This window comes from Pogoniulus pusillus, chromosome 11, assembly GCF_015220805.1.
Source record: "Pogoniulus pusillus isolate bPogPus1 chromosome 11, bPogPus1.pri, whole genome shotgun sequence".
Classification (NCBI taxonomy): Eukaryota; Metazoa; Chordata; class Aves; order Piciformes; family Lybiidae; genus Pogoniulus; species Pogoniulus pusillus.
In genome coordinates this window covers 27,560,069-27,582,506 of record NC_087274.1, presented here as the reverse complement: position 1 = coordinate 27,582,506, position 22,438 = coordinate 27,560,069, and the positions used below count along the sequence as shown (strand labels likewise).

The 22,438-nt window shown below is 46.9% G+C and overlaps 1 protein-coding gene across 1 annotated transcript in view; it reads right to left on the bottom strand.

Annotated features, from left to right (window-relative positions):
- Positions 1-2,760: 2,760 nt before the first annotated feature.
- DOK7 (docking protein 7) overlaps positions 2,761-22,438 on the bottom strand; it is a 55,331-nt gene continuing 35,653 nt past the window's right edge. Inside the window, 5 exon segments of the mRNA XM_064151616.1 lie at positions 2,761-4,441; positions 6,366-6,518; positions 9,545-9,616; positions 10,980-11,045; positions 16,064-16,106. Coding sequence (XP_064007686.1) covers positions 4,305-4,441; positions 6,366-6,518; positions 9,545-9,616; positions 10,980-11,045; positions 16,064-16,106 — 471 coding nt within the window. The 3' untranslated portion in view covers positions 2,761-4,304.

Genomic DNA, 22,438 nt, shown 5'->3' with positions numbered 1-22,438 from the left:
TTGCAAACATGCTCCAGGGGCATGCAGCTGGGAGTGCCTGCATAGAGCCTGGTGTGTTGTACGTAGATAATGTGGGCCTGCCTATTAGCAGGGCAAGAATCTCAAGCACATCCATGGGAGAGATCAAAGCACAACTGCTAACTGTGCCTGCAACAGCCCTCCAGGAACAGGCCAAACAGATTCCTTGAGCAAGGAACCAGAAGAGTGGGGGTTGGAAGGGACCTGGGAAGATCATCTAGTCTGACCCTGCTGCTAGAGCAGGATCACCCTGAATAAATCACACAGGAACCAGGTGGGTCTTTCTTGATTGCCTCCAGAGATGAGACTCCACTTCTCTGGGCAGCCTGGCCCAGTCCTCTGATCTTTTTCTCTGTGTTTTAATGGACCCTCCTGTGCTCCAGTTTGTGTCCATTGCCCCTTGTCCTGTCAATGTATACTACTGAGAAGAGTCTGGCCCCATCCTCCTGACACTCACCCTTTAGATACTGATCAACATTAATGAGATGCTCTGCAGTCTTCTCCAGGCTAAGCAGCCTCAGCTCTCTCAGCCTCTCCTCTTAAGGTGCATGTTCCAGGCCCCTCTCAGCGGCTCTCTGCTGGACTCTCTCCGGTAGTTCCTTGCCATTCTTGAACTGGGGAGCCTAGAACTGGACACAATACTCCAGATGAGGCCTCACCAGGACAGAGTAGAGGGGTAGAGAAGAACCTTCTTTGACCTGCTGGCCACACTCCAGTGTAGACCACGCTGCACCCTGCTGTTTGTGAGGTACCAAGAATAAATTCACCCTTAGCTTTCCCTCTGCGGTTTCATGGCTGTGTCTGCACCCTGCCTGTGCTGACCTACAGGAGCAGCCAAAGGTAGACCACGGGTACATCTTCCAGCTGCAGCAGACACAGACACCAGCACCCAGTGAACCTGAACAACTCATTAGACAGCAAACCTTCAGGATCCCAAGGGCAGGTTACTCTCCTGCTCTGTTCTCTGTGTATGAACTATCTGTAAGCTGCCAGCTCAGCCCACAGAAGGGTAAAATTTAACTTCTACAATAGCTGCCAGGGCTTTAATTTTTTAATTCAATTTTATTTTAGGGATTTCACCACACCAGAATGTAATGTGGAGACAAATTGCTGTCATGCTACATCTGCTTTCTGATCCCACCCCCTCACTGCACAGTCCTCAAATAAGTTGATGCTCATTATTGCAGTCAAGTGGTGATGTTCCATACGCCTCTGTGTACACAGTGGGATAATAAACTGGAATCTTTTCTAGATCCTCTGATGCAGACAAATGTTTGAAAGCAAGTTTTGAAGTTAACTTCTTGCTCACCCTGAAGTTTTTATTAAACTTAAAAGTTTACTTGGCAGCTGCACTTTCCTGAGCCTGGTCATTGTCCTTCCAAGCTATTGTCTCAGAATTCAGGACTGAATTACATCTGTTTGCCTGTCCTTGACATCCCAGCCTTGAAAAGAAAAGGCCACATGAGAGTTGCTGTCAATGTTTAACCAGCTGATCCCACTGTCCAGGTGTATCTGTGCTGTCCCAGACCAACTACAAAAGGGTCTTACCAATGAGTTTCACAAAAATCATCAAACAGCTCAGCCTGGAAGAGATCTCAGAGATCATCAACTCCAACCTTCCCACCATGGCCAGGGACACTTCTCAACTAGAATCAGCTGCTCAAGGCCTCACCCAGTCTGGTCTTCAAAACCCCCAGGGAAGAGGCAGACACAACCCCCCTGGGTAGCATATTCCAGCATCCCACCACCCTCATACTGAAAAACATCTTCCTCAGATGCAGTCTAGCCCTGCTCTCCCTCAGCTTCAAACCATTCCCCCTTGTCCTCTCTCTGGACATCCTCATGAAAAGTCCCTCTGCAGCCTTTCTGCAAGATCCCTTCAGGTATTGGAAGGCAGCCCTAAGATCCCCCCTGGAGCCTTCTCTTCTCCAGGTTGGACACCCCCAGCCCTCTCAGTCTGTCCTCATAGCAGAGGTGCTCCTAGCAAGGGCAGGAGGAAATCTGACTGCAAAAATGCTACATTAAAAGTGAGCAAAGCCTTCCTCTTCAGCAGCAGAAGTTACAGGTCATATTTATCCAAAAGATCTGCCATGCTTTTGGAGAGATTCTTTTGCAAAGATCTCTGAATCTGGATCCATCCTACAGCAGTCAAACTGCAGCATTTATGCACAAGACTTCTGCAAGGCCTGTGAATAAGCCCTCACTATTAGTACACAATAGGACTAGAGTTCACCCAGAGAGCCTCCATAGTGAGCACAAGGATGATTAGAAGAAATTCCTTTACTGAAAGGGTGCTCAAAGACTGGAACAGGCTGCCCAGGGAGGTGGTTGAATCCCCATCCCTGGAGTTGTCTCAAACAGGCAGCAATGTGGTGCTGAGGGACATGGTTTAGCCACAGCCTTGGTAGAGAATGGTTGGACTGGATGAGCTTAAAGGGATTTTCCAACCCAAACAAAGCTGTGATTTATTGTAACTGGAATGGCCTGGACTTGGAGCTCCTTGGAGCCAGGCTTATCTAGCTCATTTGCTATTCAATTAAGGCTCCTCTGGAGGACCTGCAGGGTTAAATCTCTTGCCCCACACCTATTTACAAAGCAGATCTTCACTGGCCACCTGGCAAACAGGAAAAACCTTTTAAACTGTGACTCTCATACAAAATAGTTCTTCTCCTGTCAGAAATATGCTAGGCTGATGGAGAAGCAGACCTTCACACAGGACAGATGAGAGTGGCAACTGTCAGCTCTCAGACACATTTGTCTTTATTTGAGAGATTTCTGATCTTTTACACTCCTCTTGAGGCTACATTCAAATAAATGGCTGGGTTAAATTCTGCCTCAAACACAAACAGCCACGCCACATTCTAAGTCACTTAGTGAAACACTGGCACAAAACATCCAATCACCAACATGAGCAACAAAGCATATCTGAAACACAGAATTGGGCTGGGATAGTCTGTTTGAAGAGGGCACAGACAAAGAATCATAACGTCCAAGATAACATCTGGAAGCCAAAGCTGCTCTGTTATTACAGGCCAAGATGTTGCTGCCCTCTTAAGGACACTGCCTGTACGCCTGGTGTCACTGCTGGAGGAGGTTCTTTAAATGACATCTGGTAGCAGAGCACAGGGATTACACAAACAGGGCAACACCAGAGATGAAGCCAAGGTCTGAATCAAGCAGCCTCACTGAGCACAAGTCAGATGTCTCAAACTTGTGGATACACCTGGGGCACCTCATCCTGCTGAGCCTCAGTTCTGCAGGCTCTGTGAGGACACCACCCTCTCGCACCAGTCTAGTTTTATGCTATTTAGGGATAGCAAAGAATGAATCAAAGTTATAGATGGAAGGTGGAGGATCTGTTTTTGATGCTGGCTTTGGAGCTCTAAACAAAGGGCTCCATTTTCCCAAGTGAAAGTTTCCTTTGAGTAGCCTCATTTTAAGATACTCTGCAAATCAAGTCTCATGTTTCTCATGCAAAGTGACTGACAACTCCAGGCAACTGATGAAAACCGCAGCTGTTCAGCAACAATGAAATCCTGGCCTATGTTTTGAGACGGGGGGTTCAACAACAGGAGCACCCAAAATGTCCCCTCCTTCCCATTATTTTGGTTTCTAGACACAACAAAACAACTTGTGTGTGTTTGCTCTGCCTACCTGCACACAGATGCATCCCTGACACTGCTGCTTTGAAATCCCAGCATCTCTAAAGCCACAGATCTCTCGGTGAGGTACAAAACTGAATTACCTACAGGTAGAAGTTAAGCACAGCCACAGATAAGCACACAGAAATCAAACAAAATTGTGCCTGCAAAGAAATCAGGCACTGAACAGCCTTGGTTTTTGTAAGAGTCTGTGAATATATTACTAGAGGATTTCTGTATTTTATACACTCAGATATATACAGATATCTTAACAGTGTCACACACACACTCACACACCCTCCCTCCTCTGCACACACTCCAGTTCTTCCAAGTAAATGCCACCATTTAACACACTGGAACTGGTTCCAGGTTCTCCAGGATTCTAGCAACTTCCATCTGGCATTGCACACAAGGAAAAAATCTGGACTTCATAACCAAATGAAAGCAAGACCAGACCTCCCCTCCTCTTCTCACCCTCATGCTACCAGTTTCCTAATCAGGAGTCAAGACACTGGAATGAATCTGGTATCAATGCCACAAGCGATGGCAGCATTTTGTGTGGGTGTTTTGTACAACAAATATGAATCTCTTGGAAGAGAAATTGGTACCAATTAATGGTGAGCAAAAAGTTCTTTCCTAGCCAGGTCACTGCTGAGCCCCCTTCTTCTTCTGCTCCAGCTCCTGCAGGCGTTCCTCCCGGCACTGGGCATGCTGGGTCCCCACTTTGTGGGCTGTCTCCGTGGCGGTGATGTCGATCTGGGCGTAGCGAGATGATCCACTCCCTGGAACACCAAAGAAATCCTGTGCAAGACTACATCCCTCACACAGTCCTGAGCTCAACTGACTGTGCTGGTTCAAGGCTAACTGGAATGTTTTAATGAAGGAAATTAGATCTTTGGTTGTAAAAAGAAAATAATCATAGAATCAACCAGGTTGGAAGAGACCTCCAAGATCAGCCAGTCCAACCTAGCACCCAGCCCTGGCCAATCAACCAGACCATGGCACTAAGTGCCTCAGCCAGGCTTTGCTTCAACACCTCCAGAACGGCAACTCCACGACCAAACTGGGCAGCCCATTCCAATGCCAATCACTCTCTCTGCCAACAACTTCCTCCTAACATCCAGCCTAGACCTCCCCCAGCACAACTTGAGACTGTGTCCCCTTGTTCTGTTGCTGGTTGCCTGGCAGAAGAGACCAACCCCACCTGGCTACAGCCTCCCTTCAGGTAGTTGCAGACAGCAATGAGCTCTGCCCTGAGCCTCCTCTTCTGCAGGCTGCACACCCCCAGCTCCCTCAGCCTCTCCTCACAGGGCTCTGCTCCAGGCCCCTCACCAGCTTTGTCACCTTTCTCTGGACACCTTCCAGCACCTCAACATCTCCCTTGAATTGAGGAGCCCAGAACTGGACACAGCACTCAAGGTGTGGCCTAACCACTGCTGTGTACAGGGGCAGAATAACCTCCCTTGTCCTGCTGGCCACACTGCTCCTGATCCAGGCCAGGATGCCATTGCCTCTCCTGGCCACCTGGGCACACTGCTGGCTCATGTTCAGCTACTATCTACCAGCACCCCCAGGTCCCTATCTGTCTGCCTGCTCTCCAGCCACTCTGTCCCCAGCCTGTAGCACTGCTTGGGGCTGTGGTGGCCAAAGTGTAGAACCCTGCACTTGGCCCTGCTCAATCTCATCCCATTGGCCTCTGCCCACCCATCCAGCCTGGCAAGGTCCCTCTGCAGGGCTGTCCTACCCTCCTGCAGACCTACACCTGCTCCTAGCTTGGTGTCATCTGCAAACTTACTGATGATGGGATCAATCCCCTCATCCAGAACATCAATAAAGATATTGAACACGATGAAGTGTACCTGGTAAGGTAGGTCTGTATAGGTGCTGACATAAAACTCTGAAGGTTGAGAAAATTTTAGTATGAACAAATAAAATATCTGTTGTTGTTTCAAAATTGAGCTTGGGAGGGTAGCTGACAGTCAGGAAAGTTTATGTCAGCTTATGTCATTTGGCTCTTCTTTCTTACTGTCTTGAAGACAAATAATTGCTTTTACATCTCAGCAGGGTGCTGTCCAGAGAGCTACATCTCTAAATGACAATCTCTATTGCAGGCTTAGATGCTGGTTGTCCAAGTTAAGCACTAGAAGGGAAATATTCAGATCCAGACAAAAGAACTAAAAAACAGCATCTTCAAAACAAAACAAAAAAATCAAATCCTTGGACTGGCTTCCTCTCTGCAACACTTTCACACACCCTCATGGAGAGCAGATAGAAGAACACTGTGGTCTGGTCTGAAGGCTTTGCTGCATGGTTCCAGAGTCAGTACCTTCAGCAGCAAGCTCTGTACTTCTACACCCATAGGCCTGCTTCTGAAGCCAGGAAAAATGGAATGCAGTCCTGAGACATGTCATGAAACTCTTGGCAACACAAAGAAATTCCTGCCTGCCACACTGCAGACACAAACGGGCACACTTCAGGAGGCGTGTGCATCCAACGCACCTGGCAAAGGGATGCACCATCTCACAGAACCCCTTGTGCTTATTAATCTTGTCCAGAGGAGCTGGCAATTCCAAGGAGTGCCTCACAAACCTACCAGAGTTCAACTCCTCTGCTAGCAGGAGACCCTGGGAAGATGAGAAGCTCAGGCTCCCCACCCACTCTGCATGAGTACCCTCGCAGCTTACAGGGCGGTGCAGAGTCGCTTACCTCTCACGCTCGTGCTGGGCTCCTGCAGCTCCAGTTCCATGTAATGAAGCTGCTTTTTGGAAGTGGGGCTGACAGGAATATTCACATAGGTGGCTGTCTCGCTGTGGGGCCGGTCTGCTGCAGGCAGGTCAGCTGAGTAACCTACTGCCCCTTCTAAGAGAAGCAACAAGGTCAGCAGAGACACTGTGCAACCACCAGGCGTCCACTGCAGACACACACACACCGCCCCATCGAAAGCAAACCTTCAGGAGCAACAACTCTGCCCACCAAACAGGACATTCACTGGATCACAGAATGTGAGGGGTTGGAAGGGGCCTTGAAAGATCACCCAACTCCCAAACTCAGAGAGGGCATATGAGAAGACTGAGATTTCTGCAGAACCTGAGACTGATCAAAAACAACCAGAGCCTGGGCTACATCAGAAGAAGTGTGGCCAGCAGGGCCAAGGAGGTGATTCTCCCCCTCTACTCCATTCTGCTGAGACCACACCTGGAGTACTGCATCCAGCTCTAGAGCTCCCATTACAAGAAGGATGTGGATGTACTGGAGCATGTCCAGAGAAGGGCCACTGGGATGCTCAGAGGGCTGCAGCAGCTCTGCTACGAGGACAGATTGAAACAGTTGGGGCTGTTCAGTCTGGAGAAGAGGAGGCTCCCAGGTGACCTTCTTGTGGCCTTCCAGGATCTGAAGGGGGCCTACAAAAAAAGCTGGGGAGGGACTTTTTAGGCTGTCAGGGAGTGACAGGACTAGGGGGAATGGAGCAAAGCTGGAGGTGGGTAGGTTCAGACTGGACGTGAGGAGGAAGTTGTTGAGCGTGAGAGTGGCGAGAGGCTGGAATGGGTTGCCCAGGGAGGTGGCTGAGGCCCCATCCCTGGAGGCATTTAAGGCCAGGCTGGATAATGCTGTGGCCAGTGTGATCTAGGGTAGGGTGTCGCTGCCCACAGCAGTGGAGTTAGAACTAGATGATCCTTGTGGTGCCTTCCAACCCTGACTGATTCTATGATTCTAAGTCTCATGAGGAGTGGCTGATGGACCTGGGGTTGTTAGCACCAAAACTAGCAAACCCCTCTGTAGAGCTAGACAGGTGAAAGGTTTCAGGAAGCCAGATGTCACCCCTGATACAGACAAGCCAAGTGATTCTCCTGAGAACTAAAACCCCACACAAGAGCCACACAAACTCACACTAAAAGCAAGTGTTAACTTGTGGGATTTTGTGCAAGGAAAGCAAAAGAAGCAGAGAGATGAATGAATCCTCAGACAAGCAGCAAATATTCTTGCTGTTAGTTGACTCGAAGGGGAAAAAATGAAATATGAAGAATAAAATTGGTCAAATTGGAAGAGATGGAAATTCTTTTGTTGTTTAGTCTGTGTTGTCTTACCAGAAACACTGCTTTCTTTGTAAACATAGAATATGTGGCTTTTGCTTTTCCTTCAAACAAAAAAAAATCCCCACATTGGTCACTAAAAACTGGCTTGTATTTGTCTGAAGAGAAAGGTTGGTTTGAAAAGCACAAAGCAGTCAAAAGCTCCTACTTAGAAAATCAGGTACACAGAGAAAGCCACAGACTGAGTGCTTTCAGCAGCCTGTTCTGGGTAGACAGGTAGAAGATCACACAGAATCACAGAAACATCCAGGTTGGAAAGGTCCCTCAGGATCACCAAGTCCAGCCTAGAACCTGCAAGATTCACCTTAAACCATAGCCCTAAGCACCACATCCAAACCACCCTTAAACACATCCAGGGAGGGTGACCCCAACACCTCCCTGGGTACCTCTTTCCAGTCCCTGACCACTCTCTCCATGAAAAACTTTTTCCTAATGTCCAATCTAAACCTCCCCAGTCTCAGCTTGAGGCCATTCCTCCTTGTTCTGTGTCCAACTACCTGCGAGAAGAGAGCAGCAGCAACCTCTCCACAATGTCCTTTCAGGTAGTTGTAGACAGCCATAAGGTCTCCCCTCAGCCTCCTCTTCCTCAAACTAACCATCCCCAGCTCCCTCAGTTGCTCCTCCTAAGATTTATTCTCCAGGCCCTTCCCCAGCTTCATTGCTCTCCTCTGGCCCCACTCCAGCACCTCCACATCTCTCTTGTATTGCAGTGCTTAAACTGAACACAATACTCAAGGTGTGGCCTCACCAGAGCCAAGTCCAAGGGGACAATCACCTCCCTGCACCTGCTGGACACAGCATTTTTAAACCACGACAGGATGCTACTGGCCTTCTTGGCCACCTGGGCACACTGCTGCTCATATCCAGCTTCCTGCCTATTACATCCCCCAGACCTCTCTGCCAGGCAGCTCTTCAGCCACAACGTCCCAAGCCTGTAGCACTGCTTGGGGTTGTTGTGGCCCAAGTGCAGGACCTGGCATTTGGCCTTGTTGAGACTGATCCCATTGATGTAAGCCTATTCAAGTCCCTCTGAAGAGCCTCTCAATCCTCATTCAACTCAAGACTGCCACCTAATTTGGTGACATCTGCAAACTTAATGCTGACAATCTCTATGCCTGAATCAAGGTCATCAATAAAGATGTTAAGAAGAAGTGGCCCCAACACAGATCCTTGAGGAACACCACTAGTGACCACTTGCCAACTGGATTTAACTCCACTGACTACCACTCTCTGGACCCACCTCTCCAGTGTTTTATCCTAGATGCTTACAGGTGGGGTCCAAAGGCCAGTGATTGAGATCACTGGGGAGGGAGAATTAGGAAGAAAACCAAACCAAAATGCATGATTAAAGCACTCTGAAAGAATCATGATTGCTGGAAGAAGAAAGGAGAAAAAGTTGAAAGGAAAAAAAGATAGTTAAGAAATAACAGGAGCAGACTAAGAGAGAAAATGCAGTGGCACTGAAATCAGAGGGAAAGGAAAGAAAAGATGCTGTAATTGGGGAGGGAAGGAGAAAAGGGTATTTCAATGTTTGATGTATTTCATGTTTCAGCCCTCGTTTCAGCAAGTGTTAGCTGTTCATATTCTCTACCCTCTGCAGGCATCATGCTCAGAAACATCTGGCAACATATAAAGCAAACCAGCACTATAACCACATGCCTAAGCTGTTTGTGTGAGCAGGCATGGCAAGCTGACACCTCAACAAGAAACCTTTAGAGGAGATCACAACAAAGAAGGAAATGAAATAGATGTTAGTGCCCTCTAATACAGCTGGCTCCAGAGATCTTTACTCACCAAGTTCCTCAGAGCTAGTGGGAGTTCCAGGTTCTGCAGGAAGTGTTAGCATCTCATAGCCACTTTTAGGAGCTAGAATACAGGAATACCATTAATGGCTTTGGATTCAGGAATCTGTGCAATGAAAAGCAATGCTTGGGAGGTGTTGGAGTTGTCGTCCCTGGAGGTGTTCAAGCAAAGACTGGATGAGGCACTTAGTGCCATAGCCTAGTTGATTGGACAGGGCTGGGTGCTAGGTTGGACTGGATGAGCTTGGAGGTCTCTTCCAACATGTTTGATTCTACGATTTTCTGGATCTGACTTGTACCTTCCTAACCTGAAATATCACACTGAATAACCTCAGGAGCACTGTCAGCGGTGCTCAGTGTTGACTCCTCTGTAGCAGCAATGTCAGCATTCCCTAACCAGTGTGACACCAAGGAAACAAAGACTAGGACACCTTTACAAGCACTGACACTGAAGGCCACTGAAGCCAAGAGCGTGTTTTGCTGCACAGGGATGAGGGAGCAAACCTGTCTTAAAGGCATGAATCAGGGAGAATTGTGTGGGTGATCTTTGGAGCATCTGGAAGGCTCTTGTTAAAATTCCACCTCCAGCATGACGGATAACTTCTTGAGTTCTGACAAAGCTCTGCAGAAATGCTTCAACTAGCCCTGCCAAAGAGAACTTTGCTTTCCAAGTGCAACCCAGCCTCTCTGCAAGAAGCCAGGTTGCACATGGCCACTGCCTCCTGAGCACGACACTGAAACCCTCTCGCAGTCTCAAACTCCAGCCTGGTTCAGATACGGCAAACTAAAAAAGCTCTGCCCACAAGAGGAATATGTTTGGGTTAAATTTGGAATGACAAACACTCATCATTTTAATCTGCTGGTGTTTCCTTCTCCATTATCATGAAGTAGCAGCTTTAAATATGGTGTGGCTTTTTCCCCACCATGTCACTGCTGGGTTAAAGGATTTCTCATGACCTGAGGTGGGGTTTTTGGTAGGTGCCTTTTGCTACAGTGCTGGCAGCATTTTGCTGCTGTGAACAAATTGTTGCCTGTGCTCTGACACTTATCTGCCACTGCTTCTTCTAAACTCATCCCATCTGTCAGTGCCTCTCTAACAGAAACTCTGCCAAGCAAAAAAAACCCAAAGAAATATGCAAGTCTTATCAGTATCACAGTATCATCAGGGTTGGAAGAGACCTCACAGATCATCAAGTCCAACCCCCCACCACAGAGCTCAAGGCTAGACCATGGCACCAAGTGCCACATCCAATCCTGCCTTGAACAGCACCAGGGACGGTGACTCCACCACCTCCCCGGGCAGCCCATTCCAGTGTCCAATGGTAGGGAATCGAGTCCCACATTAACTATTTCCTGCATTTTAGATTCATTTGTCTTTTAAATTAATTTTACAGGCACACTGATATCTCAGAATCATTTGTACTTACCAGCTTGGAGACTGTGCCCTCTATGCACTTTCAAAGACCCAGAAGCTGCCATGACACAAGCACCACCTGTTGTGAAAGTGAGATCATTGAATGGCTCAGGTTGGAAGTGACCTCAGAAATCTACTTCACCCTCCCCACCATGACCAGGGACACCTCTGTGCCAGTTTGAAGCTAGCTAGAATGTTTTGGTGAGAAGAATTAGATGATAGGCTGTGAAAAGGAAACAATGGTGATGGCTACTGCACTCATAGGACTGCTGAGATGGATAAGAACAAGAATGTAAATATAGATAACAGAGTCTCTCTCTGTCTGGGCTTTGGGCTGCTTCTCTCTCTAACCTAACCTGCCATCTCTGTGATTAATCCACCTGCTTCCCAACGCCCCTGGCCAACCCTCCAATCTTCCTTGGGCACAAGCCAACATCTAAGGTGAGGTAGAGAGGGGTAGGAGAGGGTGGAAAGGCAGTTGAGAGCCCCCCTGGGAACTCAGGTTTCTGGGAGGGCTGTTGTGTTTCTATATTAATTTTTAACTGTATATACTGTAAATACCTGTTTGTATATTGTGCTAAGCTGTAAATACAAAGCTTCAGTCAATTTCCATAGCTGCTGAGTCTAGTCTGGGTGATTTTGGGTAACACCCAAACCATCACAACCTCTCAGCTAGACTCGCCTGCTCAAGACCTCACCCAGCCTGGCCTTCAACACCCACAGGGAAGAGGCAGCCACAACCTCCCTGGGCAGCACACTTCAGCATCTCACCACTCTCACCCCAAAGAACTTCTTCCTAAGATGCAGTATAACCCTGCCCTCCCTCAGCTTCAAACCATTCTCCCTTGTCCTCTCTCTAGAAACCCTTAGGAAAATTCCCTCTGCATCCTTCCTGTAGGATCTCTTCAGGTATTGGAAGGCAGCTCTGAGGTCGCTCATGAGCTGGCCTAGCATCCTGTCAAGTTGAGTCTTAAATCTATCCTGCGTAGGGGAATCCTGAGATTCCCCTGGGAGTGAATTCCAATGTCTAACTGTTCTCATGGGGAAATATTTTTTTATGGAGACCAGATCAGGAATACAGGAAAAGCAGAACTGAAGAGTTGTTGTGGCATGAGCCTACCATCTTCCACCACCCTCAAACAGGGAACAGGAACCTGCTGGATAGACTCAGCCCAGAAGCATTTGGATCATTCTCTAGCATATGGAGAGAAACTTTTTTTCTCCTCCTGTCATGCCCCTGTAGCTCAGACAGTTGCTAAGAGCAAGGTTTAGCCTGTAAACACAGTACATATTTTAATCAGCTTACTCTTTCTGAGCTTCTTTTGTTCTTCCCCTACAGAATCATTTTGAGTGCACTTATAAAACAAAGCACAATCAAGAAGGAGCTTGCCACAGCTGGGGTTTATCGAGCACTTTCTCATCTCAGTAATGCCCTTCTGTGCTAGCCTTCAGCACTGTGAGGCAGGGGGACACTGCTCAGCACACAGTCCTTTACTGGCTCAATAAAAGTATCATGGAGTAATTTGTCTCCCTGCCTCTGAAGAGTTGACATTTCCTGACAAGAAAATTGTGAATTATAAATTCAACTAAAGCAACAACAACCAACACAGCCTGGCCCAGCTTCTTCCTTCTCACTGCTCTCAATTAATTCCTGGAAAGATTACTCCTAAGCTTGGAACAGAAGTATCAGGCAGCATAGGTTTGCAATGAAAGTTCTTCAATAACACACTTTTGCATCAGAAAAGCTAAGCTGTCAGACAGCTGAGCTCATTTTCAGCACCCATCATCCCCTAGACACTTTGGTTTATTCTTTCTTTTTATCTCCCTACCTCAATTCCCTAAGAACAATTTAACAGAGATGCCAATGTCCCTAATCAGCACCCAGCTGACATTCCAGCTGAATTCCAATCCACAGCTTTTTTTCTTCTTCTTCTTTTAATGTTTATTCCTCAATTCACCCTCTCAGAACATCTCCCATGGCGTAGGTTTGATGTTACAAGCATAGAAAGCTGTCAGATAGCAAACGTCTGCTGCACTGCTGATGAGTTTGTTCCTATGGAATGCTGAAAGAATGGAACTGCACTGCCAAAACTCAAAGGAAAAAAGAGAATCACAAAGTTACACAACTTAATATTCAAGCATGCTGCTTCCACAGGAGGATGAAAAGAAGAGAAAGCATCAACAAGAAGTAGGAAATCGTTTTGAGTTGTGAACATGAGAGTTGGTCATGAAGAGTTACAAGAGGATGCAATGATGGAGCACTGGAACAGGCTGCCCAGAGAGGTGGTAGAGTCTTCATCTTTGGAGTCATTCAAAAAACTACCTGGAACATGCCTAGGCAGGGAGGGTGGAATCTAGAGGCTCCTTCCAACCCCTACCATTCTGTGAATCTATAATGAGGCTCAAAAGTATTTGTTAACTTCTTTTCTCCATTCAGATCTTGATTCCTATGATGCCAGAGCAAAAAAGGAGATCAGAGCTCCCACTAAAGATGTTTGAGTGTTGAAATGGCCAAGGCTGGGTCTGGCTCACAGGAGTGCCTGGGCTACCAGCTGCCCTGCAGAGAACAGACAAACCTTTCTGTGCACAGAGTCTGCAGGAAGTGTCTTCTCCAGGGATTGCAGAGGGACTTTAGGTGACTCAGGTGCTGCATTGCCTAAAGCATTAATGCTTATTCCTTGAAGTATTCAGTTCTTTTCCTAAATAATATTTTCCCAGTGTAGCAGACAGGAAAATCTCACTCACTCAAAAGTTCTTCAAGTCTTGCACCTTCCCTTCCTGCTGATCTAAAAACCTGTCTTGTATTTCAACATTTCCAGTTGTTTTAATGCTAGGTCATATCAAAACAGCCAACTCCACCTGCATGAGCGGTCTGGGATGAAGCTTTCAGCAGCTATCATCTGCATCCACAATTGATGTGCCACTGAAGTTACAGCAGCAGTAATATTGTGCCCACCACACAGAGCTATGGGTCCAAGGTCCCTTCTGTTTACATACACTTCAAGCAGAAGTGCTGTGGTTCCCTTGGGTTGATTAGAGGAGTAGAAACCTGAGCAGCAGAAGGGGAGATAAAATTCGAGCTAATGATTCATTTTGGGCTTCTCTTTACACTTCTACAAATCAACAGCACTTCCACTGACTTGAGTGGAACAACTAGGAACAAGATCTGCTAAATGCTTCTGGATTTTCTCCTGCTAAGACAGACAAAGGAATAGAGTGACTGTAACCTTCTCCAGACACTTCCTGACGCAAGGCATCTTCCTGGATCTGTTCATACACGAATCACTCAGCTCTACTTCTTGTTTGCCAGAGCAGTAAGTTAGAAGAGCAGTAAAGAAACCCAAGCACAAGAGTCATTCTATGCCTACTGGAAGCAGTCTGAACAATGTAATGGATCTGCTGAACTATCAGGGAAACAATTCAAGGAATAGGAAATGTTTAAGATACTACACAACCTTTTTGCACAGATCTCTCCAAACACTGGAGACAGCACACAAACCCAAACGCTTATGAAATGTTAGCTTTGAAGTGAGGACATTATGAAGAGGGTGGTGAGGCACTGGAACAGGTAGTCCAATCAAGACCTGGAAGTTTCAAGCCTGGCAGTGTTCCAAGACAGCTGGGAAGAGGCCTTGAGGAAGCTGGTCTTGCAGAAGGTACCCCTGTCCATGGCAGGGGGGCTGGAACTAGATGATCTCTAAGGACCCTTCTAACCCAAAGCTTTCTATGGTTCTATGATAAAACAATGAAACAAAAGGTGCCAGAGAACTCAGACTACATTATTAGGCTGAGAGCTCTAGCTGACCAACAGACTCCACTGGCAGATTTGCCTTGCAAAGATAGTCAGCCTGTCACCTGGCCTAAATAAACTCCCCAGGCTGCATACTCTGCTTCCTGCTTTTACTTGAACTTGTTGCCCAACAGTGGTTCCATGAACACATCTCCATATTACATCTGGTAAAGATCCATTCCCGAGTTTCCTCTGGGTGTTGAAATACTTAAATTGGACATTTTCTTCATGTTCTTCAACTGTGTAAGCAGGAAAAACACAGAACTTTAAACCTCTTTAGATTACAAAAGGAAGGGAAAATAACACACCAGTGTTTGGAACCAAAGATACTAGAGGTTGCAAAAGGTAGTTCATAGCTGTCATAAACTACAGCAGAAAACCCAGCCACAAGCAAGACATCTTTCAACACAGCATTTTAGTTCTGTTCCAAAATTCTCTCATCACAATTTGAGGCTTTAACCTCAGTTTCAGGCTAGATGGGTGGGCAGAGGCCAATGGGATGAGATTGAACAAGGCCAAGTGTAGGGTTTGGCCACAACAACTCCAAGCAGCACTACAGGCTGGGGATAGAGTGGCTGGAGAGCAGCCAGGCAGAAAGGGACCTGGGGGTGCTGGTACATAGTAGCTGAAGATGAGCCAGCAGTGTGCCAAGGTGGCCAAGAGATTAAATGGCATCCTGGGCTGGATCAGGAACAGTGTGGCCAGCAGGACAAGGGAGGCTATTCTGCCCTGTACTCAGCACTGGTCAGGCCACATCTTGAGTGCTGTGTCCAGTTCTGGGCCACTCAATTCAAGAAAGATGTTGAGGTACTGGAACGTGGCCAGAGAAGGGTTTGAGTTGGAAGAGACTTCTAGAGATCATCTTGTCCAACCCCACAAGCCCTTTGAGAAGAGGTTGAGGGAGCTGAGATTGTCTAGCCTGGAGAAAAGGAGGCTCAGGGCAGACCTCAAACTACCTGCAGGGAGGCTGTAGCCAGGTGGGGTTGGTCTCTTCTGCCAGGCAACCAGCAACAGAACAAGGGGACACAGTTTCAAGTTCTGCTGGGAGAAGTATAGGCTGGATGTTAGGAAGTTCTTCACAGAGAGAGTGATTGGCATTGGAATGGGCTGCCCAGGGAGGTGGTGGAGTCACTGTGCCTGGAAGTGTTCAAGAAAAGCCTGGATGAGGCACTTAGTGCCATGGTCTGGTTGATTGGCCAGGGCTGGGTGCTAGATTGGTCTGGGTGATCTTGGAGGTCTCTTCCAACCTGGTTGATTCTATAACTCTATGTGCTTATTTGCTTTGTTAAAGAATAAATGGCTCATACCTGGCACAGCTGGTAAGACTCCAGACTGCAATACTGCTGTTCCCTAAAGAAAACAGAAAAAAAACCCATTAAAAAGGATTAAAACTCATTACAGGAACAAGAAACTTCCCAAAGCAGTGGGAGAACAGCAGAAAAAGCACTTTAGCATCACCAAAGCTCCACAAGTGGTTTTAAAATCTAGACCAGACACAAAGGTGCTCAGACCTGGAACTGTTCAGAGCAACTCTATACTGCAAAACCTTTGTGTCCCTCAGGGAAGGTTAACCAGCCTGGCTTTGGATGCTGTGCAGCAGGCATGGTGAAGGTGAGCATTACAGAATCAGTCCTCAGTTAAACAGCTGAGAGCAAGAAAACTTGATACTGGGAGGAAGATACCAAGTTGGAGTAACAGAATGAACAGACCCACTCAGGCAAGGAGTGCCAGTGCCCACTCACACTTTGGAGCATGTGTGCTCCAAAGCATGCTTGCAGGCCAGGTGTCTCCCCACCTATACTAGCTAGGTGATTCAAAACTGGCCTAGAGGACACCCTGGCACTTCCACCTCCAGATGGCATCAAGGCTGCTTCTGCAGAGCAGCATCAATGTATGTTGTGAAGTCAATCAGCACTGTGCTACTGACCTGATTGACTAGGGCCAGAGAGAGCTTTTTATTCATTCCTGTGACCTCAGTGAGAAGAATTCATCATTGTGATCCATTCCTTTTGACAAATAAAGGTGTCTCCTGGACTTTGAAGTGAAAAACCACACCAGTGGAGCTGAGCAACAACACTGCTCAATTCCAAACCACTTCATTTTTTACTGACTCTTGACCTACACACACAACCTTAGGACCTGAGTCAGTTCTCTAGTGCTCGCTCCGTCTCATCACATGACTCACAAAGATAAGCTAAATATCTTCTCAAAGTGGATTCTTCTCTGTGCCCCAGGAACTGAGTGCTAAAGTACGTGCAGCACAGCTGTCAGCTCAGCCAGCCTCCCCACTACAACACCCACAGTAAGCAGATATGCACCACTTGGATGTCAGACAGCATGGACTCCATGTCCAGGGCTATTTTAACTCTGGTAGTGATCTGGCTGCTGTCAGATGACATTCATTTTTGATGTTGGGCTTCTTGGGTAGGGTTCAGTGATAGATGTGAGGAAAACCCACTGGTTTGCCACGCTGTATGGAGTAACATACAGCTCTAAACAGCACCTAAGCCTCAGCAATTATTTCTGGGTGTGCAAAAAAACATCACAGTGCATGATCCTTTTTACAACTGAAATGGGATTTTTCTCTTTCCCCTCTGTATTTGGGGCAGCTTTGAATTTCTCTCCCTACTTTTTTTAAAGCTTCATTTTTCATAGGATCCCAGAATAGCTCAGGTTGGAAGGGACCTCAGAGATCATCTACTCCAACTTCCCCACCATGGGCAGGGACACCTCTCAACTAGACTCAGCTGCTCAAGGCCTCATCCAGGCTGGCCTTGAACATCCCCAGAGAGGATGACAGCCACAGTCACCCTGGGCAGCCTGTTCCAGAGTCTCACCACCCTCATACTTAAAAACTTCTTCCTAAGATCCAGTCTAGTCCTGCCCTCACTCAGCTGCAAACCATTCCCCCTTGCCCTGTCTCTAGGCACCCTTATGAAAATTCCCTCTGCAGCCTTCCTGTAGGATCCCTTCAGGTATTGGAAGGCAGCCCCAAGATCCCACAGAGTTGTCTCTTCTCCAGTCTGAACACTCCCAGCTCTCTCAGCCTGTCCCCACAGCAGAGGTGCTCCAGCCCTTGGATCATCTTTGTGGCCCAATTTTATTCACTTCAAATGTCATGAAATCCATGATTTACCAGACCAGTCCTCACTGAAAAAAACCTTGCCAGGCACAAATAGTGTCCCATATAAAAAGCATTACTCCTACCTTGCTCTCGATGCTCAAATCACTTTCCATAGACTACATCCCCAATCCTGCTCCGCTACTGCTAAAGGGAGTTTCAGGCTTTAGACACAAGATCAGCCCCCAAAGTCCACAAATTCCACAGCAAGGAGCAAAAGTACTGCACTGCACCATTCCCTATTCTTGCAAGATGTTTTGCAAGATTCACAGTGACAAAAAGCATCACAACCGCTTTGGAAACTCATCTCCATGGTGTAGAAGGGGGTGAGGAGCCTGCAAGTCAGAAGGACAGAAAAGAAAGAAGGAAAAACACTGTTTTAAGAATAATTCCTCCTACTACTGGCTCTGGGCAGGAACTGACAGACTGCATTCCATGCAGCCATCTATTTTCAAAGAACCAAAGCATTTTTGTTTCCTATTCTTCCTCCTAAAAAGGAGGAAACCACACTTCCAAGAAAGAGGAGATCAGCTTCTGCAGATTGTAATGCTGAGCTGGGCTCCATCAGCACTGGCAAGAGGAATGAAATGCCATTTGCCTGATAACTGTCAACATTTCAGACACACCTCATCAGTCACAGCTTATGCAATTCCTTTTGTGTATCTTTAGAACTGAAGCTTTTCTTTCAGCTTATCTCAGTTGGGCAGCTTTTTATAGCTTCATTATTCTGAACCTAGTAAGAGACTTCTCAGCAGAGGAACAACATGGACCTGTTGGACTGGGTCCAGAGGTGCACAGAAATGATTCAAGGGCTGGAGCACAGCAGAGCAAGGCCAGGCTGAGAGAGTTGGGGTTGTTCAGCCTGAAGAGGCGAAGGCTCCAAGGAGAGCTTATTGTGGCCTTTCAGCACTCAAAAGAGGTTGATGAGAAAGATGGAGACAATATTTTCAGCAGGGCCTTTTGCAACAGAACAAGGGGGAAAGGTTTGCAACTAAAAGAGGGAGATTTAGACTAACTCTAAGAAAGAATTCATTTAGGGTGAGAGTGACGGAACACTCAAACAAGTTGCCCAGAGTGGTGGCAAATGCCCCATCCCGAGAACCATTCCAGGTGAGGTTGGACAGGGCTCTGAGGAACCTGCTGTAGTTAAAGATGTTCCTGCTGGCTGCAGCAGAGTGGCCAACCTGAGCTTTAAAGGTCCCTTCCAACTCAAACCATTCTGTGATGCTAGGATTTGCAGCTGTCACCGCTTTAGTCTAAGTACATGTATGAAACTTCACCCTAAGTGGGCCCTCAAACTGTTAGAATAAAGGCTCAAGTAAGTCAGAGAGTCCAAGAATCTTCCTCCTACAAAATAAGAATTCAGGCTCAACAGTGGTAGAAGCAACTACCTGCACTGTGAGATTTTTCTTCAGCACATACCAGAACTGCACTCACAAATAGAGGGGATGGTTTCCAGTACTGGTCAGCTGCCTCATCTTCAGAGAGTAGCATGGAATCACTGAATGGTAGGGATGGAAGGGACCACTGGAGACGAAGTCCAACTCCCCTGCTAAAGCAGGATTACCTAGAGCTGATCACAGGAATGTATCTAGATGGGTTTTGAGTGTTTCCAGAAAAGGAGACTCCACAACCTCTCTGGGGATGATCTAGGTATTTTTTCCCCTCTCTCCTCCTTTAAAGGTGTTTTGCACTATCAAGGTCATGAAAAAAAGTCATCAAAATCAGGGCTCAGAATCCAGATGGTGGTCCCAGGAAAGCAGAAACTGTGAAGCAGACTTACCTAACAAGGAAAACCCTCTCAAGCTTGCTCAGCATCACATGAACAGAGAAGTGCCAGCTGCTTTCAGAAAATGGAAAAGCAAAAGTCCTGAACCCTTCCAAAGTTCTGATAAGTTCAGGTATTTCAGCACAAAACTGACACTTATGGAACCTTCCTGATGAGAATTAAAGACCTGGAGTAAATCACCAGAGAAGTTTATAGCTGGAATGCTTAGGATGCCACAGGGAGGGTAAAAAAAATGGTTCCCAGGAAAGGTCACTAAATACAGACACATGGAGCAACCTTTAAAGGTCATCTGCTTTGATGGGCTGCTTTTTCATCTCAGCAGTTGATGAGGCTCTGAATAAAAGACAGAAAATTATTAAACTCTACAATCCTTAGTAACAACTCCAAATGAAACAGAAACTTCTGCCCATGGCATGCTTCAGGTGCAGGGCTCCAATTTCAGCCACAAAGTTCTGATTACTCAGCTTGGTGTGGTAAGCCAACCGCTGGCTTACAGAGAGGCTGCTGATGTCAGTTCAGAAGCATCTCCATGTGCTCAGCCAAGCCCAAACATCAGCTAGCTTCTAAGGCATGAAGCTGGTGACTCCAATGGCACTGCCTCCTAAAACCTGTGGGATAACCACAGCTCAAGCTCATCTCCAAGCTACAGGTGTAGGTTAAAAAACAAGAGAAAGAACAAACATGCTCTTCAGCCCATTACAGCCCCTGGCTGGGAGCCTGGTTAAGCTAGGCTCCTGCTAGTCAAAAACCACCTCTCCAAAATCCAGCTGCAAAGCTTAAGCAAAAGAGTTCAAACACACATTTCTTTCTGCCTGGGGAGGGGGTCAGCAGCACACCCACAGCACTGCTTTAACCATTTTCACAAGTGAACACAAGTGCTGGAAGTGTTCAAGGCCAGGCTGGATGAGGCTTCAAGCAGCCTGGTCTAGTGGGAGGTGTCCCTGCCCATGGCAGGAAGGTTGGATTAGATTATCTTTAAGGTCCTTTCCAACCCAAAGCATTCTATCAATCTATGAATCTATCCAGCATGCAGCTGAACAACAGTGCAGGCAGCAGCTTTAGCCATGTGAAAAGATGAGTTTCTCTTTCCCAGGTGCTAAGGCCTTTAAGGACAGTTAGTTGCTTATGAAGGACAAAAATCAGCACTAACTATAAGAGCTTCTAGATTTCTATGCTTAGGGTAAAACAGGAACATTGCAGGCATCTGTGCCTGCTGGTGTGTTTTCAAGAGGAAAAGAAGACTGCTTTACACTTTTAATTCCTTTCTGAAACTCAGAGGGAAACAGCTTTCCTATCTACACCAAAAAATGTTTGGGGTTCCCCCCCTCCCCAGTTTTTATCCTTTTTGGTTTTAAGTACAGTCACTTCCAAGTCCTTATCAAGTGTGATGGCAATAAGTTACGTACCTAAAGTCAGAGGCTTCAATTCCATGCGTTTTGCTTTAGATTCCAACTATTCCCGTTTCCAACAGGGGGTAGTGTTACACTACTACAAGCACAGCTGATATTTCCACTACACTCAGTTTCCCCACATTTGCTTTCTCAGCTTCCTTACACAACAGCTCTGTTAATCTCCACTCATTCTGCACCAAGTGAAAACCAGAAACTCCAGCAAAACCAATGAAAATAAAGCTCAGGTAGGGGCCAAACAGGTCTGAGGAGCAGCAGCCCTGTCTCTGCTGCACAATGCAGTGTCCTCATTTCAGTCCCCTGGCTCAGCATTGTAAAAGATAGAGGAGAGGTAAGGTGAACGTTAACTGGATGGCAACAGCTCACATATGCTCCATTTCTTTTGTGGTTTCAAGTTCACAAGACTAACTGTGCCAGCACTGAGCATCTCTGTACTGCAGAAAATCCTGTGACAGCAAAAGGGCTTGAGAAATGGGAAGCTTTGTTCTACATCCCAGCAGAAACAACTCTTCTGCTGCAGCAGAAGGGGTGTGAACCCATCACAGGACTTTAAAAGCCGATGAAAAACATTCATTAACAGAAAGCTTGGAGAGACTGAAAACACATGAAAAGGACAAGCTTTGACACATCCACCATGAGCAGATGAAGATGACCTTGCTCTCTTGCTTAACACAGAAGCAAGATGGCAAGGTTACACCAGAAGAGATATGTAAGGCAAAAGGACCAAGAATCCATTCACTGCTTGGCACTGAGGCATTCCTTCTGTGATGAGGAACAGGGATGAGCTCCAGGTGGAGTCACTGTCCCTGGAGGTGTTCAAGAAAAGCCTGGATGAGGCACTGTGCCATGGTCTAGTTGACTGGCTAGGGCTGGGTGCTAGGTTGGACTGGATGAGCTTGGTGGTCTCTTCCAACCTGAGAATTCTATGATTCAGACAACATGCCTGAGATATTCGACCCTTTTCAACCCAAACCAGCTCTTATGCCACTGTATTGAGAGGTACCCTGGCTTAGAATCACAGACCAACCATTGACCTCATAACAACACCATGGCCACTAAACCACGTCCTCAAGTGCCATGCCCACATATTTCTTGAACACCTTCAGGGATGGCGACTCCACCACTTTCCTGGGCAGCCTGGTCCAATACCTGACCACACTTGCAGCAAATAAATTTTTACTAATATCCAACCTAAACCTTCCTTTGCACAATTTCAAGCCATTTCCTCTCATTCCATCACCTGATACCAGAAGAAGAGACCAATCTCTACCTCACTCCAACTTCCTTTCAGGGAATTGTAGAATGCACTAAGGTCTCCCCTCAGCCTGTTCTTATCCAGACTAAACAATCCCAGTTTCTTCCT